The following is a 21,804-nucleotide window of genomic DNA, read 5'->3' as shown; positions in this document are numbered from 1 at the left end:
GTGAACACCTCCCTCACTACTGGTTCAGTTCCAAAAGCCCTTAAAGTTGCAGCTATTACACCAGACCTTAAAAAGCCTGGTTGTGATAAGTTAGATCTATCCAATTACAGACCTATCTCAAACTTATCCTTTCTTGCTAAAGTTTTGGAACGTGTTGTCGTGGCACAACTCTACTCACACTTGTCTTCCAACAAGCTTTTTGTACCTTTTCAGTTTGGGTTTAGAAAGGGACACAGTACAGAGTCAGCCCTGGTTCGAGTTATGAATGATCTGCTTGTCTCCTGGTCTGATTGTACCCAGTTTGTTGTCTTGGGAAACAACAAATCTGAACTTGGACAGGTCTGTCATGGTGTTCCTCAGGGATCTGTAATGGGTCCTATATTGTTTAGTGTGTATATGCTTCCTTTGGGACAAATTATTAGGAAATATGGTTTGGGGTATCACTTTTATGCAGATGATGACACGCAAATTTACATCAGCTCCAAGTCTGATTCTACTCTCACCTCAACAGTTCTTTCAGAGTGTGTGCTGGAAATAAAAATGTGGATGCAACATAACTTTTTAAAACTGAATTGTTCTAAAACAGAGGTTCTACTCATTGGCACAGCAGCGGCTATCCACAAGGGTAGCAATCTTAATTTAATTATGGATGACAGTGTAGTACTTCCATCTGCTCAGGCTCGTAATCTTGGAGTGATTTTTGACACTGACACTAGTCTCTCACATTAAGAGTATTACAAAATCTTCTTTCCATCACCTCAGAAACATTGCAAGAATTAGGCCTTTCCTCACTCCACCTGACGCTGAAAGGCTTATTCATGCATTTGTTACTTCCAGGATTGACTACTGTAATGCACTATTCATTGGCTTACCTGCTAAATTAATCAAACGCCTGCAGTATATCCAGAATTCAGCAGCTCGTATTCTCACATATACTCCATCACATCAGCATATCACAGGCGGGCTTTATAGTTTGAATTGGCTTCCTGTACAGTCACGTATGTTTTTTAAACTCTAACATTAACATACAAAGCTATACATGGAACTGCCCCTTCTTATATTTGTGACTTAGTCACCTGATACATGCCTTCTCGTTCCCTTCGGTCTGCTGATTCTCTTACTCTCTGGGTACATTTCTACAACACTGTTTTTACATACCTTACTGCATGTTTCGCCACAGTTTCAAAGTGAAATGTCCACTGAGGGGCGCTAAAATGTGTTCAACACGTGAACCATGGCACATTTTTATTACATTGATAAAGGAATGTTTTGCTGTGTTTTTACTACGTTGCTTCAGGTACATATTGTGGTGGTTCAGAATTCAAATATAGGGGGGCTGTTGCTCAACCATGCCATTTGAATTTCCTTATATGCAAATTTGAACTGTTTTGTTGAACCGTGGTAAAACAAGATTCAAACCAAAGCTTGTCACCTCTCAAGTATGTCTCTGTACTCCGTACTGAGTTTCTGAATAAACCTACCATTGATGAAAACCCATATATTTGAAGCTAGATATGTGTTATGCTTACATTCAAAGGCATCAGTTATCAGATCTCCCAGCATATTAAAATTGTTTTTGAAGTCATGACATAATATTCCTCAAGTATATTTCATTTTGAGCTCAAGATTTTATGTTGAAAATTATTACATTATGACCATTTTATTACAATAATAGTGCAATACTTACTACATTATGTGCAGTTTTTGCATTATAAGTTGCTACAGGTTATTTCAAGTCAGGTTTTGGACTTCCCCATTTTTCCTTGGGTCTCCGTGGTGTTGTGATTCATCATATTCACACAGCAGTGGTGATGAGAGTTTAGAGCACGGTTTAAAGAGGAGAAATCAATTTACATTTAAAATACTGGTCACAGTTTATTTGGTCACTTTCTAAATAATAATAGTAACACATCCACTACCGATGCAAATATGTTAGAAATGATGCATCACAATATAAATGACAACTTGAAGCCAATGCACATTTTTTGAACTGATGCATCACATTGTTAACTGTTTATGCCGATGCAAGGAAGGAATTTTACATTTGAGACCAACACTGATGTATACTGTCTCTAAATATTGTTTTCAGTGACGACTACTGGAAAAGCGAAGCTGAACTTTGTGATGTGTGGAAATAATGCAACACTCAAGTCTTCAGTGTCTAAAGCCTTTCGAGGGACTATCAATAAACAAAAGAATAAACTTTTATCTCAAAGAGAGATGAGTAATGTGTGTGTGAAGAAAGAGGAGAAGGCACATGGACGGCAGATCAGTGTAATAAAGCTTCCAGCTCTCTCTCAGCTCTCAGACGAGGAAGTGATGTGTCAGACTCTCAACTCTGTGTCTCTCTGTGATCCTGGAGTTCATGTTTTCATCCTCGTTACTCCTGTTATTCCACTTAATGAGGAAGACAAAGCAGAAATGGAGAAGATTAAAAGAATATATAACTCTAAAGAGCATTTCATGGTGCTTTTCACTACTGAACTCAGTATTGACAAAAAAATCACAGATTTTGTACAATCTACAGAATCTCAGAGGATTGTGAGTCTCTATGGGAGTTGGCACAGTGTGATGGGGTTAAAGGACCAGAGAAGCTCAGAACAGATCTCAGCCCTGTTTGATTGTATAGAGAGCATGAAGACTGAGCCCTATTCCCTTCAGATGTACTTGAGAGCTCCAGAGAAGAGAGTCAGAGAAGAGCTAGAGGAGAAACTGAGTGTGAGAGACAAAGAAATCAAAGAGTTACAGCAGAAGATCAAAACACTGGGTGAGTGGATTCATTTTTCTGGATTAAGAATCTTTGTGAGAATACATTTATAAACTCAATGGTTATTTCATCTTATTTATAGTTCAGTACAATACATCTTACACTGGGATAACCATACATTATAACTGCAATAAGCAATTTGTAAAAAAATATGTTGAAAAGTGGATCAGACCAAGCAGCAAACACTTGTAGCCAATCAGCAGTAAGGGACGTATACGCTCATGATGCTGTGGGGCAGCTGTTGCCTAATGGTTAGAGACTTGGACTAGTTACCAGAAGGTCGCTGGTTTGAGTCTCTGTGCTGGCAGGAGTTGTAGAATGAACAGTGCTCTCTTCCACCCTCAATACCCAGGACTAAAGTGCCCTTGAGCAAGGCACTGAACCCCCAGTTGCTCCCTGAGTGCTGGATCTATAGCTGCCCACTGCTCCGGGTGTGTGTTCACTTCTCACTGCTGTGTGTGTGCACTTGGATGGGTTAAATGCAGAGAACCAATTCTGAATATGGGTTACCATACTTGGCAAATGTCACGACTTTCACTTACATGCTCAGTACAAAGAAAAAAAAAATAAATAAAAAAAGAACATTAGCAGAATGACTAAAGAAAAAGAGATACAAAAGAGAAAAACAGTCTAAGATATATCACTTTTTAAAAGTAAGTGCCATGATCAGGCAGGCATAAATAAGGAGCTGAGTTAATATATAAGAAGAAGATTTCATGTCGTTGCTAATATTTTATTTCTGAAGAAAGTTAGACGCACATAGTGATTAAAGCCAAAATATTACATGCCATGGATGAATATTTACTGATTAATCCAGTAATCCATAATGTTCAAAATTCCACCTGAGATTCATAAGCCTTATTACAGGGGGTTAAAATGACTTTAGAAAGATGGCAGCAGCATAATGTTGCTTTCACACAGAGTATTCTTTGTTCAGAATATTCTTAAGGATTCTTTTTTTGTTGTTGTTGTTCTAAAATTTGCATGGCTATAACTCAAGAAATATTAAAGATTTAAGACATGTCATTCACTCGGTGGCCCTCCTCGAAACACCTCTTGGGCACGAAAGCTGCAATTGGGAAACTTATTCTATTCATATCACACAGATTGGTTTCTACATTTATTTATGATTTGTTTCTGGATGTTGATCATGTTCATTTACATTGCTGTCTATATGAGGGTTAGAGAGGTGTCTGAATCCATCAAAAATATCTTCAATTGTGTCATGAAGACAAACTAAGCTTTTACGGGGTTGGAACAACATGGTGGTAAGTGATTAATGACAAAATGTTCATTTTGGGGTGGAGTAAGCCTTTAAAAATTATGATTCCAAAAGAAAAGTTTCTTAGGAACCAGAATCTAAAATCATATAAATATAATTGTAATGCTTCTTGAGTTACAGGCATACTTTGGAAAAATAATATTCATTACACTCCAACAGTTCTGTTAAATGCAGTTGTTTTGACAGAAGGAAACGAGATACAACTCTAGTTCCAATGTTATGTGTTCTTTATGTGGCCCGGTGTGAGTGTTAGTGACTACACCGGACACAGGAATTAATTTTTTTAAGGGGATCGTTTATTCCAGACTGCACTTAACAGTGCAGCGTTAATTATGCAAATCTTAAGGGTGTTACATAGTAAGGCTTGTTACAGTGGTTGAAATCAATAAAGATGTTATTTTTTCTTTACATCAAACTCTCTTGTCTCTTTGTTCTCAGTCACCACATTAACAGGTCAATTACATGAATATAACCAACATAGACAACGATAGTGGACTCTTATACTGAAAAAAAAACAAATACACAGAGTGTTACAAAATTTGTCAGCATGCATAGAAGATCAAATAAGGCTGCTTATGTAACATAACATGCATAAAAATGAAATTAGAAGCCACATTTCCTAGGAACATTAATACATTACACTGGCTAATATTCACTCAATCTCAAATCACAGTAAATTAACACTTGTACACTTTAAACGTCAAATAATTCAAACTTACTGTTCATCATCATAGCATCACCATAGCATTGTACACGCTTTCACAGCCAATGATGAACTCAATTTCCCCTCTGTGGACAGTAATAGACACAATACAACACTGGTTCTTAACATTTGGAAAACACGACACCAGAACAACTGTAACAATCTACTGGTTACAAAAAAACGCACATATGCATGAGTATTAAACAATTTTTAGAATGGATTAATTAATAACACTCACTCTGTTGCTTCACACTCGGCCTGAGGAAACAGAAGGCCTACAGAGCTCTCTTCTCCCCTCTATAATCGACCAAGGATGACCACTAATCACTTAATGTTCAAATCACATCATGCCACAACAAAATTATCTCAATAGTAAACTGGCATTGATGATAGTTCAACACTTACGCTTCGAAATCTATTGTCGATCTGATTTTGTCACATGGGTACGTGTCTCGACAGAAATCACGGTCACTCAGCACAATACACAGCCATCCGCATGAACAAAATATTAAAGAAGGCTTTCCAGTCACTATATGTGCATCTCTCTCATTATATTGATAATAAGACGGAGTTTTATGGCTTCGACGCTCCACCACATGAGCAGCATTCAAAACACGTTATGAAAACGCGCTGTTTTCAGGCGAATCTCGCGACACTTCCAGAACGTCACACATTCACGTTTCTTAAAGGGCTAGCGTATTGGATGGAACATGCTACAGTGTGATACATGCTGAGTCCCTTAACATCAAGCTTTTACTAATCAGTCCAGTGATAACTTTTGTAACTTTTGACCTGGTTACACTCTCCCCTGCTGATAGTCGACGTCCCCGGTGACTATCAACCCTAATCATCTTGTCTCCCTTGAAGCTTCCCTGTGGTATAGAGGACCATGCCAGCTAGCACCTGGGAGAGCACATCAGGACTAAAAGACACTGCATTACATGTAGACTTGGGTAATCGGTTTGGGTTACTATGCACTCCTGCAGTTGTTCTAGGTGTTTTACGCACAGCAGGATAAGGCACTTCTGGCTTAACACACTCTTCTCTTTTCTTTCTAGGGGTAGGCACCGGTCTCATCGCTGGATTCTCAGCAGGTAAGTGGACACTTTCGGTTTCTGTTTCCCGAAATACTGGCGTCACTTCCAGGTTATCATCATGTGTCTCATGACTCGCTGGTCCTGACCAGTCACCGCTCATACCAGATTCCTCTTCCTGATCATTGAGATAGTCTCCGAGCTGAGGAACGGGCTGTTTTGCAGACTCCGAAGTTGAGACTAACGTCAGTTTCTCCCCAGGACACAGAACTTCCTCCACCAGAACGCACTCTGTCTCCAATGAGGGGATTTCTGACTCTGCAGGTGAGGTAGGTACCTCCAGCACAGGGGACTTCCGACGCCTTGGAATGGGCACTGGGACTGGACTATTGCAGGGCCTGAGGTTGGATCTGTGCACTCTTTTTACCATATCCCCTTCGACAGACTCCACAGTGTATGTGGTCCCCTGAACCTCTACCACTCTGTAAACGGTGGAAGACCATGCATCCTGAATTTTGTTTCTTCCTGGTGGTCGGTGTCGCAGGTACACATGTTGTCCAATCTCTACCGTGGGGCAATATACTTTCTCCTCATGCTGAATTGCTCTTTCCACAGCCTTCCTTTCTGCATATTCCTTTGCTCGAACATGGGCATCTCGGAGACGTTCCTGGTGTACTTTTAACCAATCAAGTTTGTCATCCGTTATAGGCTCTTGGCCCAACAGAGCATCAACTGGCAGATGCGGCTGAACCCCAAATAACAGATAGTACGGTGAGTACCCTGTGGATGAGTGTGGCGTCACATTATATGCATAGACCAGCTCTGATAAATGTTCTGGCCACTTGCGCTTCTTTTCGGGTGGGAGAGACTTCAGAAGGTCATGAAGGGTTCTATTGAACCTCTCACATTGAGGATTGCCCTGGGGGTGATGTGGTGTCGTCCGAGTTTTCTTAACTCCGTACAACTTGCAGAGTTCCGCAATCACAGCGCTTTCAAAATTTCTGCCCTGATCAGAATGCAGACGCTGCGGCACTCCATATTTCAGGAACCATTCTCTGAGGAGCATTTTGGCAGTGGTCTCAGCCTTTTGGTCCCGTGTGGGAAATGCTTGACTGAACTTTGTGAACACATCAGTCACCACTAGAACAATTTCTCGCCCATCCGTGGCTGGTTCCAGGATTGTAAAGTCGACTGCTACAACCTCTAGTGGCCGGGAAGCCAAGAATGAAGCCCAAGGCGCCTTGATCTTGGGTTGCGGCATCTTTGCTAACACGCAGCGCTGACATCGCTTCACCCACCTTTCCACCTCCTCATACATTCCTCCCCAGAAACATCTCTGTCTCACCAGGGCTAATGTCCTCTCTATACCCTGATGGCCCATCTGATCGTGAACGTTCTTCAGGACTTGTTCTATCAGACAGGTGGGTAACAACATCTGGTGACATTCTCCAGTGTGGACGTCATCGATAACACGGTATAAGAGACCATCCTTCTCTCTGATCTTTGGCCATTGTTTCAGCAAAGAACGCACAGACCTGGACAAACCTAACTTCTCTTGCTTGGTAGGTTTCCTTTGACGGCTCCAGAACTTCTTGAACACACTGAGAGTTGGATCAGACTCCTGAAACTGACGAAGTTCTGACTTTGAATATCCTGGCAAAGTGGGGGTATTCTCACACCCAACATCCTCTTCTCCTGCCAAAGATGCCTTTAACTGCCAGACTTTGCCACCCTCAACTCCTACTGCTACGAGGTCTGGTCCCAGAGCTGTTCCTGTCCTGAGGGAGTTACAGATTGCCACACAGCCATCATACTCTGCATCTTCACTTTCAAAGTCTGGTTCAGCGGATCCTGGTATCCTGGAAAGGGCGTCAGCAGCAGTGTTGCATCGTCCAGGGCGGTACTTGACATCGAAATCAAACACAGCGAGTTGAGCAGCCCAGCGTTGTTCAATGGCTCCCAACTTGGCAGTCCCGAGGTGGCAGAGGGGGTTGTTGTCCGTTATGATGGTGAATTTGGACCCCAGCAGATAACTTCGGAACTTTTCAGTGACCGTCCACTTAAGAGCTAACAGTTCCAGCTTCATGCTGCTGTAGTTTTTATCATTTCTCTCAGCCCCTCTCAACCTCCTACTGGCATAAGCGATGACTGTCTTCTTACCCTTTTGATGCTGGTACAAGACTGCTCCTAACCCAAGGTTGCTCGCATCAGTCTCAATCACAAAGGGAAGAGTGAAATCAGCATACCCCAGCGTTGGTGCACTGGTAAGCTTGTCTTTGAGACGTTCGAATGCCGTCTGACACTGAGAAGTCCAGGAACTCTTATACAGTTGAGCTGCCTTGACGTGACTTGTCTCCCTAAGGCACGCATTCACTACATCATGCAACGGCCCGGCTATCTGGGAGAAACTTTCGATGAATCTCCTGTAATAGCTACAAAACCCCAAGAACGTTCTGAGTTCCTTGAGAGTGCCGGGGACTGGCCACTCCCGAACTGCACTTATCTTATCAGGGTCTGTACTCACTCCTTGGGATGAAACTTGATGGCCAAGGAATCTCACTTCCGGCTGCAGGAAATGACACTTCTCTATTTTAATCTTCAGCCCAGTTTCCTTCAACCTTCTAAACACAGTTTCAAGTCGCACAAGATGTTCGTGAAAGGTGGACGAGTACACCAACAAGTCATCCAAGTAGATAAGCACAATTTGGAACACAAAGTCACTCATTATGGCCTGCATGAGCCGCTGGAACGTGGCGGGCACATTGCATAGCCCGAAAGGCATCCGATGGTATTCATAGAGGCCAAACGGCGTGGTGAAGGCTGTCTTATGTCTGTCCTTTTCATGGACTGCAACTTGATGGTAACCGCTAGCAAGGTCTATTGTCGAGAAAACTTGTGCTCCGCCCAGTGCATCCAAGCTCTCATCGATGCGCGGCAATGGAAAGGCATCACGGTTGGTTTTGGAGTTTAGTTTCCTATAGTCCACGCACAGCCTGAGACTTCCATCAGCCTTGCGCACCAGAACAATGGGTGAAGCATAGGAACTCGAGCTTTCCTGGATGACACCCTTCCGGAGTAAACCTGAGATATGCTCTTTGACCTCTTCAAACTGGGTCGGTGGTATCCTGCGATATGGCTGAGCTACAGGAGTATCATCTGTCAAGTGGATTAAATGCTTCACTCGGTCTGTATATCCCAGGTCCTCATCATGGACAGCAAACACATCTGCATACTTCAAAATTAATGCACCGAGCATTGCTTGCTCTTCTGGATTACCTCCCATATGCAGTCTACTTAACAGGTTACTCAGGTCAGCATCAGACTCTGCTTTATCTTTCTGATCAATTCCCACTTCTCTATGTTCGGCAGAGATGCGCTGGAATCTCGCCTCACAGGCGTCACTCTCAATACACTGACAGAGGGTAAGTATCCCAAGCCGAACTTTAGGGGGCAGCCAAACATCTTCTTGGGAGAAGTTGACCACTTGAACTGGAAACACTCGACTTCTGGATGACACTAAGGTGGGCATAGGGATCAAGCCACCTGGTAATGGGGTGGTTCCTGGTTCCAGCAACAGCCAAGCATTGGTGTCAGTGGCTTTCTTGTTTACTCTGGCATAAACTGTGGCTACAGAGGATGCTGGTACATGGACTTTGCCCTTACCACCAACTCTGGCTGTTGACATAGTTTTTCCTAGTTCAACTTCCTGTACGCGAGTGAAGGCTTCCCTCCACACGGACTCCAGCTTTCCTCCTAAAGTGGTGTCAAACTCAGTCAGTGCTAACTCTCTGCATCTCTGGGTGATATTCATGCCAATGATACCAGGGGGAGTTAAATCTGGCTCTGAAGAATCCCCATCACGGACTATCAGAAACCCACACTCAGGTATAGTAAGCCCCATCACTTGGATGTCCAATTCAACATACCCCAGGTACGGCAGGGGTAGCTTGTTCGCTGCAGTTATTCTTAGCCACTTAGAGGTGCAGTGAAGGTCCTTGTCTTCTCCGTGGAGGTGTTCTCTGAAGAAGCTTTCTGTTAGGGTACTCACATTACTTCCCGTGTCCAGAAGACATCTAACTGAAACACCATCAATGTGAATATCAACTTCAGGGCACTTGCCAACTGCACGCTCTAAGAACCGTTCTTTTGTTAACTTGTTACATCTCGAGCCTTCTGGTTTTCCCCGCATTGCTCGGCTCACAGCAACGGAGGGACCCCGTTTCCCTGTAACGCAGAACTTGTGGTGGCAGTGGACTGGTCTTTGGAACTACGTGGTACAGGACACTGCCTAGCTACATGTCCCACCCCTTCACATCTTAAACAGATGGGTTGGCCGTCATCTGTATACTTGGGCTTGAACTTTGGCTTTCCACTCTGGCTACCACTGGGACCACCCTTTTGTACAGCAAGTTCACGAACTGCATTAGTGAGTTCTCCAATAGCTTTACCCTGCTGCGTGATAACTTTTACTACCTCTTGCAAAGCTGAAGCCATGTCACTTTGTGCAGCACTGGCGGGATTTAAATGTTCTGACATCTCCCCAGAACATGTACTCACGATATTTCGACTCCTGGCCACATTAGCACCACGGGGTCTGTCCTCCACAACCCACATCATGGCCTCTTCACGGACATCAAACAGGGTGGACTGAGGCTTTTCTCTGACCAGCTTGCGCAGCTCTCTACGCAGAGTCGCATCTCTTATGCCTTCGATGAACTGATCTCTTAAAGCCAGCTGGGAATCAGACACCGCGTAATGGGACTGTTGGAGAGCAGAATTAAGAAGCTGAGAGAGAGCATGGGAAAAGTCACGGAAGTCTTCTCCCTCTAGCTGTCTGCGTGCATAAAAAGCATGTAACAACTGTGGTGTAGTACGTTTCTCTCGAAATGCCCCCCGCAAATATGAAAACAGATCACTGGGTTGCTTGGTCTCCCCACCCATACACAGCTTAACTTCATCTAAGGCTGAACCTCTTAAATGTGAAAGTATGAAATCAACTTGGTCATCAACGTTCAAACCCCTTACCCGAATTACACGTTCAACCTCATCAATGAACTCATCTACAGACTGACCATCTTTAACATGATCACCACTGAATGGCATAAGTTGACGTTCCCTTGGAATGTAAACATAAGATCTAGTGGCAACATTACTCATATTAGCAAGGGTTGACATGACTTGGTCGTGTCTTCGACCTAGCTCCAAAATTTGTGACTGCAATTATGCCACTGGATTACCTAGATCATCATGACCCACAGCCTCAGCATTGTCCATATCACGGCTGGCTCCAGCCTGAGCCGCTGGCACATCATCGTCCTGGTCCATGCTCTTACAATGTCTCTACCTCGAATGGCACACAGTCACAAAACACAGTCACAGTCACAGCGGATTAACCTGAAGGGGCTATTTTCTGCAGTCGCCTTTGTCAACGATCTCAGCGTCGAAGTGAACACCCTCCTGCGTTCCTGAAAGCTGGTCCCGTGCTTCACCGCAGGCTCTCCAGGCACGTCCCACTTCACGTTGTCAACCTCCTTGGCACCGCTAACTCGACCCCTCTTCACCACTACCGTTGTCTATGTTTCTCCTTATCCACCTGACTGTCACCCCAAAATTAGCAATGGAACCCCACTCCTGGTACCAAAATTCTCTGTGGCCCGGTGTGAGTGTTAGTGACTACACCGGACACAGGAATTAATTTTTTTAAGGGGATCGTTTATTCCAGACTGCACTTAACAGTGCAGCGTTAATTATGCAAATCTTAAGGGTGTTACATAGTAAGGCTTGTTACAGTGGTTGAAATCAATAAAGATGTTATTTTTTCTTTACATCAAACTCTCTTGTCTCTTTGTTCTCAGTCACCACATTAACAGGTCAATTACATGAATATAACCAACATAGACAACGATAGTGGACTCTTATACTGAAAAAAAACAAATACACAGAGTGTTACAAAATTTGTCAGCATGCATAGAAGATCAAATAAGGCTGCTTATGTAACATAACATGCATAAAAATGAAATTAGAAGCCACATTTCCTAGGAACATTAATACATTACACTGGCTAATATTCACTCAATCTCAAATCACAGTAAATTAACACTTGTACACTTTAAACGTCAAATAATTCAAACTTACTGTTCATCATCATAGCATCACCATAGCATTGTACACGCTTTCACAGCCAATGATGAACTCAATTTCCCCTCTGTGGACAGTAATAGACACAATACAACACTGGTTCTTAACATTTGGAAAACACGACACCAGAACAACTGTAACAATCTACTGGTTACAAAAAAACGCACATATGCATGAGTATTAAACAATTTTTAGAATGGATTAATTAATAACACTCACTCTGTTGCTTCACACTCGGCCTGAGGAAACAGAAGGCCTACAGAGCTCTCTTCTCCCCTCTATAATCGACCAAGGATGACCACTAATCACTTAATGTTCAAATCACATCATGCACAACAAAATTATCTCAATAGTAAACTGGCATTGATGATAGTTCAACACTTACGCTTCGAAATCTATTGTCGATCTGATTTTGTCACATGGGTACGTGTCTCGACAGAAATCACGGTCACTCAGCACAATACACAGCCATCCGCATGAACAAAATATTAAAGAAGGCTTTCCAGTCACTATATGTGCATCTCTCTCATTATATTGATAATAAGACGGAGTTTTATGGCTTCGACGCTCCACCGCATGAGCAGCATTCAAAACACGTTATGAAAACGCGCTGTTTTCAGGCGAATCTCGCGACACTTCCAGAACGTCACACATTCACGTTTCTTAAAGGGCTAGCGTATTGGATGGAACATGCTACAGTGTGATACATGCTGAGTCCCTTAACATCAAGCTTTTACTAATCAGTCCAGTGATAACTTTTGTAACTTTTGACCTGGTTACACTTAGACATTTCCTCTTTAAAAGAAATAAGTATAATTTTTGCAAAGTGACCGACATTTGGTTTTTGATCAAAGAAAATTTGCACATTTTAAAAATTTTCTCCTGGAACCATACTGAAGTTCCAATGTCTCTGAAACTGAACCATATAGAGCCTTAAAAATTGAGATGTACAAAGGAAAGTTTAAGACCTAATATCTAAAAGGGCACTGAGATTTACATGTAATAATACTTGCAAACTTTACAGCAAAAAACTTGAGAAGTGCTGTTTCCCCACTTTTGAAAGGTTTCTATTTGCACATCATGCAAGAGAGATTGCTAAAACCACATAAAATTACACAAAAACATTATGAATGCAGTATTAATCTATATTCAAATCAAATAGGTAAACCAGTTTATTCCTTTGACACAGCTCCAGATGGTGTGAAGCTTAATCTGGTTGTGTGTGGGAGTAACAGTGAATCAAAATTCTTCATATCAAACCTGATCCTGAACCAGAGCGAGGGAAGATCAGAGCTGAGCTCAGAGTGTATGAGGAGAGACGTGGAGATGCATGGACGTCTGATCAGTCTGGTGGAGCTTCCAGCTCTGTTCAACACTCAGCTCTCAGAGGAGGAAGTGATGCGTCAGGCTCACCGCTGTGTGTCTCTCTGTCATCCTGGAGTTCACACTTTCCTCCTCATTCTTCCTGATGGTCCAATTAATAATGAAGACAAAGCAGAATCTGAGAGGATCCAGAGAATATTCAGCTCAAGAATCAACAAGCACACCATGATCCTCATAAAGCAGAGTTCAGAGCATCACACAGCAGAACTAAAAGAAGAAACTCAGTATGTCATTGAGAGTTTTGGAGGACGACGACTTTTCGTTGGACCAGACACACAAGGGTCTGAGCTGGTGGAGAAATTAAAGCAGATGGTTGAGGAAAACAGTGGTGATTGCTTCTCCACAGAGACGTTGTTGGATGCACAGATGGAAAAACTGCAGAAATTTGAAGAAATGAAGAAGAGAATCCATTCTTTAGAGACATGGTTTCAAACACAAGGTAATGATGAGAAATTCAGAATGAATTAAACACTTTTTCGTGATTGTTAAAGTAAAAACAATAAGCTTAAATGCAGATTTCAAAACAAATGATGCTTCAGTATAAATGATATAAAATTAGCAGTCTTCACTTGAAGTTGAATAAAATGTTGTTTTCTTTGATTTATCTTTAGATCCGAGAAACAGAGAAGATGAACTGAGGATTGTGCTGCTGGGAAAAAACTGGAGTTGGGAAGAGTTCAACTGGAAACACCATTTTAGGAACAGAAGCATATATATCAGACTTTTCTGGAAAGTCTGTTACTAAAGTGTGTCAGAAAGAGACACATGAAATCAACAGAAGACAAATTACTGTGATCGACACTCCAGGACTGTTTGATACTGAACTCAGTAATGATGAAATCCAGAGAGAAATCAGAAACTGCATCTCCATGATCCTGCCTGGACCACATGTGTTTCTCTTACTGATTCCACTGGGACGATTCACTCAAGAGGAAGAGAAATCAGTGAAGATCATCCGAGAGACGTTTGGTGAAAACTCATTAATGTACACCATAGTGCTGTTTACCAATGGAGACAAACTGAAGAATAAAACCATTGAACATTTCTTGGCAAACACCGGATCTGCTCTTAAAAACCTCATTGCTGAGTGTGGAAACAGATTCCATGTGTTTAATAATGAGACCAAAGACCGAACACAGGTGACTGATCTACTGCAGAAGATAGACGAAATGGTGAAAGCAAATGGAGGGAGTTACTACTCATGTAAGATGTTCAGAGAGATGGAGAGAGAAATACAAGAAAAACAAAAGAAGATACTGACAGAGAAAGCAGATCAATTGAACAGAGAAAAAGAAGAACTGATAAAGAAACATAAAGAAGAGATAAAGAAGTTGAAGACAAAGATGGAAGAAGATCATGAAAAAGAGAAAAAGAGAAGAGAAGAGGAATGTAAAGAGAGGGAAGATCGATATAAAAGAGATATCAAAGACATAGAGGGACAAGAGAGAAAGATACGAGAGGAGCTGAAGAGAGAACGAGAGGAATGGGAGAAACAGAAACGACAAGAAAGACAAAGAAGAGAAGAAGAGGAGGAGAAAAGCAGAAAGAAAGAGCAGGCAATGTGGAATGAATATAATCAGAGACTTAAACAAGAGATGGAGACAATGAAGATGCTGATAAAGGAAGAAAGACAAAATCGTGATACAGAGAGAAAGAAAATAGAAGAAGAATTTATAGCAGAACGATATAAAAGAGACATTAAAGATATAGAGGACCAAGAGAGAAAGATACGAGAGGAGCTGAAGAGAGAACGAGAGGGATGGGAGATACAGAAACAACAGGAAAGACTAAGAGAAGAAGAGGAAGAAGAGAAAGAAACACATACAACTTCATTTAATGAATTTATTGAACTTCATAAAGGAACTCCTGACACTCAGCGCCCAAACAGTAAGTCACACAATTATTAGCTAATTTTTTTAATTAATTTGCAAAAAACTATACTTTTATTTTACTATGCTTTGCTGTTCAGCAGTTTATGTAGTTGCTATATTGTTGAGGAAATGGATCACTAGTTTATATTAATTAATTATGAGTAGCATCATTTCAGAATTTAGATCAGTTAGTTACAGCGGGGCCACAAGCTGAAACCACAGATAAATCACAAACCAGCATTAAACACTTTAACTGACTGCGCACTACAAGTCTAAGGGATAGTTTTTCTAAACAGGGCAAATTAGCACGAGAGCGAAATTCCAAAACAGCACAGATGTGGAAAAAGGTGTGGAAATTTCTGCAGGTGATTTACTAACAACGTACAAATCAAAAAACATAGACACAACTAATATAATCTAATTTACAAGTGAAACCCAAACAAGTACAGGTTGCTTTGGGATTCAGGTGTATGTGCTTAAATGGACAAATTTTGGTGAATGAGGGTGGCAGTTATGAGCAGTTATAAACGAACGAATGAAACACATTTGTAGCGTTTGTATTGTATTGTAAATACATTTGTATTGTAAATCCGAAGCAAGATGCAACCTATAGCAATGTGTCATGACAACGACGTCTTAGATAATCTGACGGCAGATAAAAGTAAATGTGAAATGAATTAGAGATCTTTACAAAAGTGTGCATCAAATATACTGAACACAGAAGCTCAAGCACATTACGCAGGGACATTTCTTATTGTTGGTTTTAATAGGTTTGGTTTACAACTGAAAGATTCCCAGGTCCAGAAATGTTTGTACACGAAGAAATTTATTCAACAAATCTTCTCAGAGGAGTTACGTCTTTCGCCATTTTGGAGAATACCCAAGAGCGTAATCAGTGGTTGGCAAACCCACTTAAAAGCACATACCACAAAGGATCAGGCTTAGAAGAAACGATACAGGGGCCCGTTCTTCGTACGTCGCTTATTACATCCGAGATCAAATAACACATGCAAGATGATATCATCGTGCTAATCATGATCCGGCTAATTGGGTTCTTCGAATACACCTGTTGTGTATGATTAGTATCGCTGGATTGAGTTATCTGAGATAATTGCGCGTTCATGTGCTGTCTTAAATATTTTTTTTAAAGGTTATTATTTTAAATTATTTTCCCTGGATCAGTAGCGGTGGTAGCAGACATATTTTGAGTATCAGTTCTGGTTGAAAAGAAGCGATCTAATCCTGTTTACATGAAATAAGCTGCTCCCGAGCAGGTTTAAGCTTACGGACCTGTTGCTATGACAGCAACTCCGGGATGAGCTTCGAAGAACCAAAAGATCCAAGATCACGCCAAATCGTCAACATTCAAATCCAGCTAACTGAGTTAGCGACGTACGAAAAACGGGCCCCAGATCTGTTGAAAACAACAACAACAACAAACACTTGATCGGACCCGATCCCGATTCTTGAGATTGGCTCGTAAAAACCTTTTTTTAAAAACAGAGAATATTCAGAGACGACAGTTAGCCTTCATCTGATATAATGGGGTAAGATACCTGTATAATGGATAGGGAAGCAATGAGCCAGAAATGTTTTTTTGAGAATCACTGAGAAGGACTGTTAATATGTAATACTTAAAATATTAGGTTTGAGTCAAACACTTGTTGGTCAGAGTCCCAAATTCAATACTACATTTTTGTTCATCTGTAAACTCTATTATTGTCATTTTCAGATGATGAAACGGATCCAGAATGTTTGAGAATCTTGCTGTTCGGGAGGACCGGAAGCGGAAAGTCTGCAACAGGAAATACTCTCCTTGGAAATAATTTGTTTTACAGTAAAGACAGTTCATGTTTAGTGACCACTGCTTGTACAAAGGTCATCGGTGAAGTTGACGGTCGGTCAGTAGCTGTTATTGATACTCCAGGACTCTTTGACCCCTCACTGACAATCGAACAAGTGCAGGAAGAAATCATGAAATGCATTTCACTGACAGCACCTGGACCACACGTGTTCATCGCTGTGTTTAATATGGGAAAAATCACCAAGGAGGAGAAAGACACTTTAGAAATGATAACCAAGATATTTGGCCCAGAAGCAGCAGATTTCAGCATTGTTCTCTACACCAGAAGAGACAAATTTAAAAAACAAACAATAGAGCAGTATGTAGGGAAATATAAAAATGATGAACTCGACAATCTGATCAGAGATTATGGAAACCGATTCCTGGCTTTTAACAATACAGATATACAAGATCGGGAACAAGTAAAGCAGCTGTTAAATAAAATAGAAGAAATGAGGAAATCTAAGCAGGCCAGATGTTTCACTAATGAGATGTTTGAAGATGCAGCAGTCTCCATTGAACAGAGAATGAAAATGCTAAAAGAAAATGAAAGAAAAAATCAGGCTCAAGTTAATGAATTAACAGCCATATATGACATGGAAGACAAAATCATGAGAAAGAGACTGGAAGAGAAAAAACGTCGGGCGGATGAGGAGAGAGAGAGACTGAAAAAGAAGTTCAGAGAACAAGAGGACACACTCAGAAGAGAGTTTGAGGAGAAAGACAAATCAGAGCAAGAGAAACAAGAGCTCGAGGATCAGAAACAATCAGAGCTGAAAAAACAGCTAAACGATGAATACGATCAAAGAATAGAGGAGATGAAGAGAGAAAATGAAGATCAGAGAATACAGTATGAAAATCAGCAAAAAGAAAGAGAAGAAGAAGATAAAACCAGAGAAGAAAAATATAAACAAGATCTACAAAATATGAAATATGATCATCAACACATCATGTCAGATCTAAGAATGAAACAGGAAGAGGAAATAAAACAGAGAGATTCAGAGGAGCGGATAAGGATGGACCAAGTAGAGAAAGAGAGAGAAGAATGGAAGAGAAAATTAAAAGAGGCAGAAAATGACGAAGAGACCAAACGACAGCAGAGAGAATGGGAGGAAGAGAAGAAACGACAGATGAGGGAACTAAAGGAAGAGGAAAGGAAGAGGAAAGAGAGGCACGAGGAACAGCTGAGAGAAAAACAAGAAGAACTGGAGAACAAGGAGAAGAACTTTGAAAGAGAGAGAGAAGAAGAAAGACAAAACAGAGAGGAGGAGAAACAGCAACAGATAAGAGAGAGAGAGCAGAAATATAGAGAATATGAAGAAAAGAAAAACGAAATGGAGAAGCTGGAGCGAGAGAGAAAAGAAGAATGGAAGACAAGAAAACAAGAGGATGAAGAGAGACGAGTGGCGAAGAGAAAGAGATGGGAGAAAATGATGAAAGATCTGAAGCAAGAGCAAGAGGAGGAGATCAGGAGAAGAGAAAGAGAGGAGAGAGAAAGAATAGACAGAGAAGAAAAAGTGTGTGATGAGATGAAACAGACGCATGAAGAGGAAATAGAGAAGATGAAGAATGATCGTGATGATGAAACTAGAGCACAAGAAGAGGAACTGAAGAAGTTCAGAGAGAAAGCTGATCAGCAGCTTCAAGAGCTGAAGAACAAGATAGCCGAAGCCTATGAGGAGGAAAAAATAAGAAGGGAAAGAAGCTCATGTCATGTCATGTGAAACATCTTTAATTATATAACCATTCATTGAATTATTCATTGTAATCACATTATCATTTGTCCAACATTTTAACTATTTAGTCATTTATTATTTGCCTTTTATATTTACCTTGCTTTTATTGTTCACAACAGCATCAACACTCTGCTCATTGCCGCTGACAAAAACAACAACAACAACAACAACGTGTATACGAATGTTTTTATTTGTATAATTAATATGTAACTTTTACATATGGCAACTGCAAAGCATCCGGTGTGTAAACATCATATATACACTTAAGCCATATTTTTAAACATGTTGAGCATTGCTTTAAATGCGCTTTAAATGCGTTCTCCCATCCGTTGTCAAACGCACAATCCACCACACAATTCATATTGGAATAAACTGAAGTACTGGGTCTGTGCTAGTGGACACACTATTATGACTGTGTTTCAAAGGATATTTGTCTTCAAGAGTAAGAGAGTGTCACCATTTTATGGTTTTAAACATCACAGGACGATGTTGTGAAGCAGTCATTTTCTATAGCTATTGCTTTGTTGGATTTGCTGGTCAGACAAAGGAAAGACAAAGTAGTGAAGTCCGAATGAGCACTGAAACTCCATTAGAAAACCACAAAGCACTCCTGCTTTCTTTCTATTATTTAACACATGATTGTTAATGACCATTTTGATTACAGGTTAATGGGTTTTAGGGATCAGACAAAACAAATATTTTCTTACAGGATCTGGCGTCTGGGGTTGGATCGAATATTGTAAGTCAATGTAACACGGGTCTTATTTTCTTATGATACTTATTTTCTGGTAACAAAAAAAAAAAAAAAAAGTTTTTCCATTAATAAAGATCTCATTCTTTTTCTTGCTCTCTCTTTTTTTTTTTTTAGGAAATATTATTCCCCATTGAAGGTGTTAATCACAAAACAAACTGCTCCTGCATGTCCACTGCGAATCACAAATTTTGCTTTTTAGACTATATAATTGCTTTCAGCATATTAAATAATTGTACTGAGCATGTAGAAAGTCATTTGTAACATAAATAAATCCTATAGATAAACTTGTATGTACAAGACTACCGGTACTTTACAAGTTAATTAAGCATTTTAAACTCTTTTAAAACTGTTTTACAACTTTGAAATGACACTCTGGTGCTTCTGACTCACAGTCTGTAAGTATGTTTAAATATTCAAAGAATTTGCCACTGATGATTGCGCCATTGCACGGACAGCTCCTTGATGAGATGCGCTCGACTGCCAGTGATTCGGCTGTCATTAAGGAACTCGAATCTGTCGTGCATGACACCTTGAAGCCCAACCAAAGCAAAACCAAAGAGGTCAAAAAAATCCTGTGTGCTGTAGGATCTGCTTGAGGCAGCCTATGCTCCAGTGGCTAAAGTAATCGGTGCTACTGCTGCAGACAGGGCACGGGAAGAATTTGGCAAATACAGAGAAGTTACACCTATACCTCTCTCAGAAGATCCGCTTAAGTGGTGTTGTAAGCATGAAGGAGTGTACCCACTCTTGTCCCTCCAGACAAAATGCTATCTTTGTGTTCCAGGGACCAGTGTCCCAGCTGAAATAATTTTCTCCACAGCTGGACACATTATAACAGCTCAAAGAAGTTGGCAGAGCACATTGACCAACTCCTTTACTTGCTAAAATGTACAATTTCGAATGAGGCAGTGTTGATGTATTTTGAGACTATTGTGAGAAGTCCCGTGTTAAAGTTTTAGTTCACCCAAAAAATGAATGTATTCATCACCCATGTTCACTCACTCACATAAGTCATCTTTACATTATTTCAGATTTTTCACATCTTTTCTTATCATTCAGATCTTTAAAATTGTTTGGAAAAGAGTACTACAGTTCTCTTTACAAGAGTTTATTATACAATATGTGCAATGAAAGATTTCCGCTTCACAACAAGCCTAGAAATTATTTTACATTCTCAAAGGCAACACAGCAACTACAACACTTGAAAAAAAAAATATTGTACTTGTTACCTTGTAGGTTATTTAAACATGGTAACAGTTCTATTTAGAACCGTATTATCCTGAGGACCTTTCATTTGTTAAGATGGTTCTTTGCACTAGAGTTCAGGATTCTTTTTCCCACCTTTTTGTTTTTCAAATTTGTAACATGTCAAAGCTTCATCATTACTTGTTTTCTGGAGCTCCAGACAGACTGTCAACCCACTCTAAACAGTTAAAATACTGAACTTTCAAATCGTATTAATAATATAAAAATACTGCTAAACAAAAATTAACTGCTATTAAAAAGAGTATTTATAACACCAGGTATTACAAGCATGGTTCTTTACAGTACCTTATATAAAAGTGTTCTATTTAGCATCAGAAAGGGTTCCGCTATTGTTACAAGCCAAACAACTCTAATTTGGTACTGTTTAGATAATTTTTTTAAGAGACAAAAGACGTAAAACAGTAACAGTGTGTGTATTTACATGTACCCCCCCATACCATTTATGAAAAGATTTGAATACACTGATTAAAAAGAAGACATTTTAAAAAGAGATTTTAAAAATGACCTTTTTATACCAGCACCTGACTAATACGAGCACATTCCTATTCTATTCTATTCTATTCTATTCTATTCTATTCTATTATTTTCTATTCTATTCCTATCTATTCTATTCTATTCTATTCTATTCTATTCTTTTCTATTCTTTTCTATCTATTCTTTTCTATATATTCTATTCTATTCTATTATTCTATTCTATTGCTAACCTAGGTGCACTGTGCTAACTGAGACTTGACATAGCACTTGTTTGCTTCGATTGTCCTCATTTGTAAGTCGCTCTGGATAAAAGCGTCTGCTAAATGATTAAATGTAAATCTAAAAAAATGTGTTATTTCCTGTCATATGTTCTTCTTTGAAGAACATTTAACATACATATAACCTTTCCATTCCACAACAGATTCTTTATAGTGGAAGAACATTCTTTATTTTATTTTATTATTATTTTAAAGCAAGAAATAGCTTCTGAGATATTTATATTATGAGATATAATATTTCTACCTTCCATGTAAAAATACTTAATAAAATAAGT

The 21,804-nt window shown here is 40.2% G+C and overlaps 1 protein-coding gene and 1 long non-coding RNA gene across 2 annotated transcripts; one reads left to right on the top strand and one right to left on the bottom strand.

The window, feature by feature from the left end:
• Nucleotides 1-1,614: 1,614 nt before the first annotated feature.
• LOC113040589 (trichohyalin-like) lies at nucleotides 1,615-18,745 on the top strand. Its single transcript, XM_026198892.1, is given in 6 exon segments — nucleotides 1,615-2,767; nucleotides 13,114-13,746; nucleotides 13,919-13,962; nucleotides 13,964-15,194; nucleotides 16,911-18,297; nucleotides 18,379-18,745. Coding segments are annotated over 6 exon segments (4,305 nt in total). The 5' UTR covers nucleotides 1,615-2,124.
• Nucleotides 4,328-5,097, bottom strand: LOC113040424 (uncharacterized). Its single transcript, XR_003275223.1, has 3 exons — nucleotides 4,991-5,097; nucleotides 4,769-4,838; nucleotides 4,328-4,552 (listed from the first exon to the last, which is right to left on the bottom strand). It is a non-coding gene; the product is annotated as an uncharacterized LOC113040424 (long non-coding RNA).
• Nucleotides 18,746-21,804: the final 3,059 nt, after the last annotated feature.

This window comes from Carassius auratus, chromosome 22 (genome assembly GCF_003368295.1).
Source record: "Carassius auratus strain Wakin chromosome 22, ASM336829v1, whole genome shotgun sequence".
NCBI lineage: Eukaryota > Metazoa > Chordata > Actinopteri > Cypriniformes > Cyprinidae > Carassius > Carassius auratus.
The sequence above is the reverse complement of the archived record's forward strand: the minus strand, read 5'-3'. Positions and strand labels throughout refer to the sequence as shown.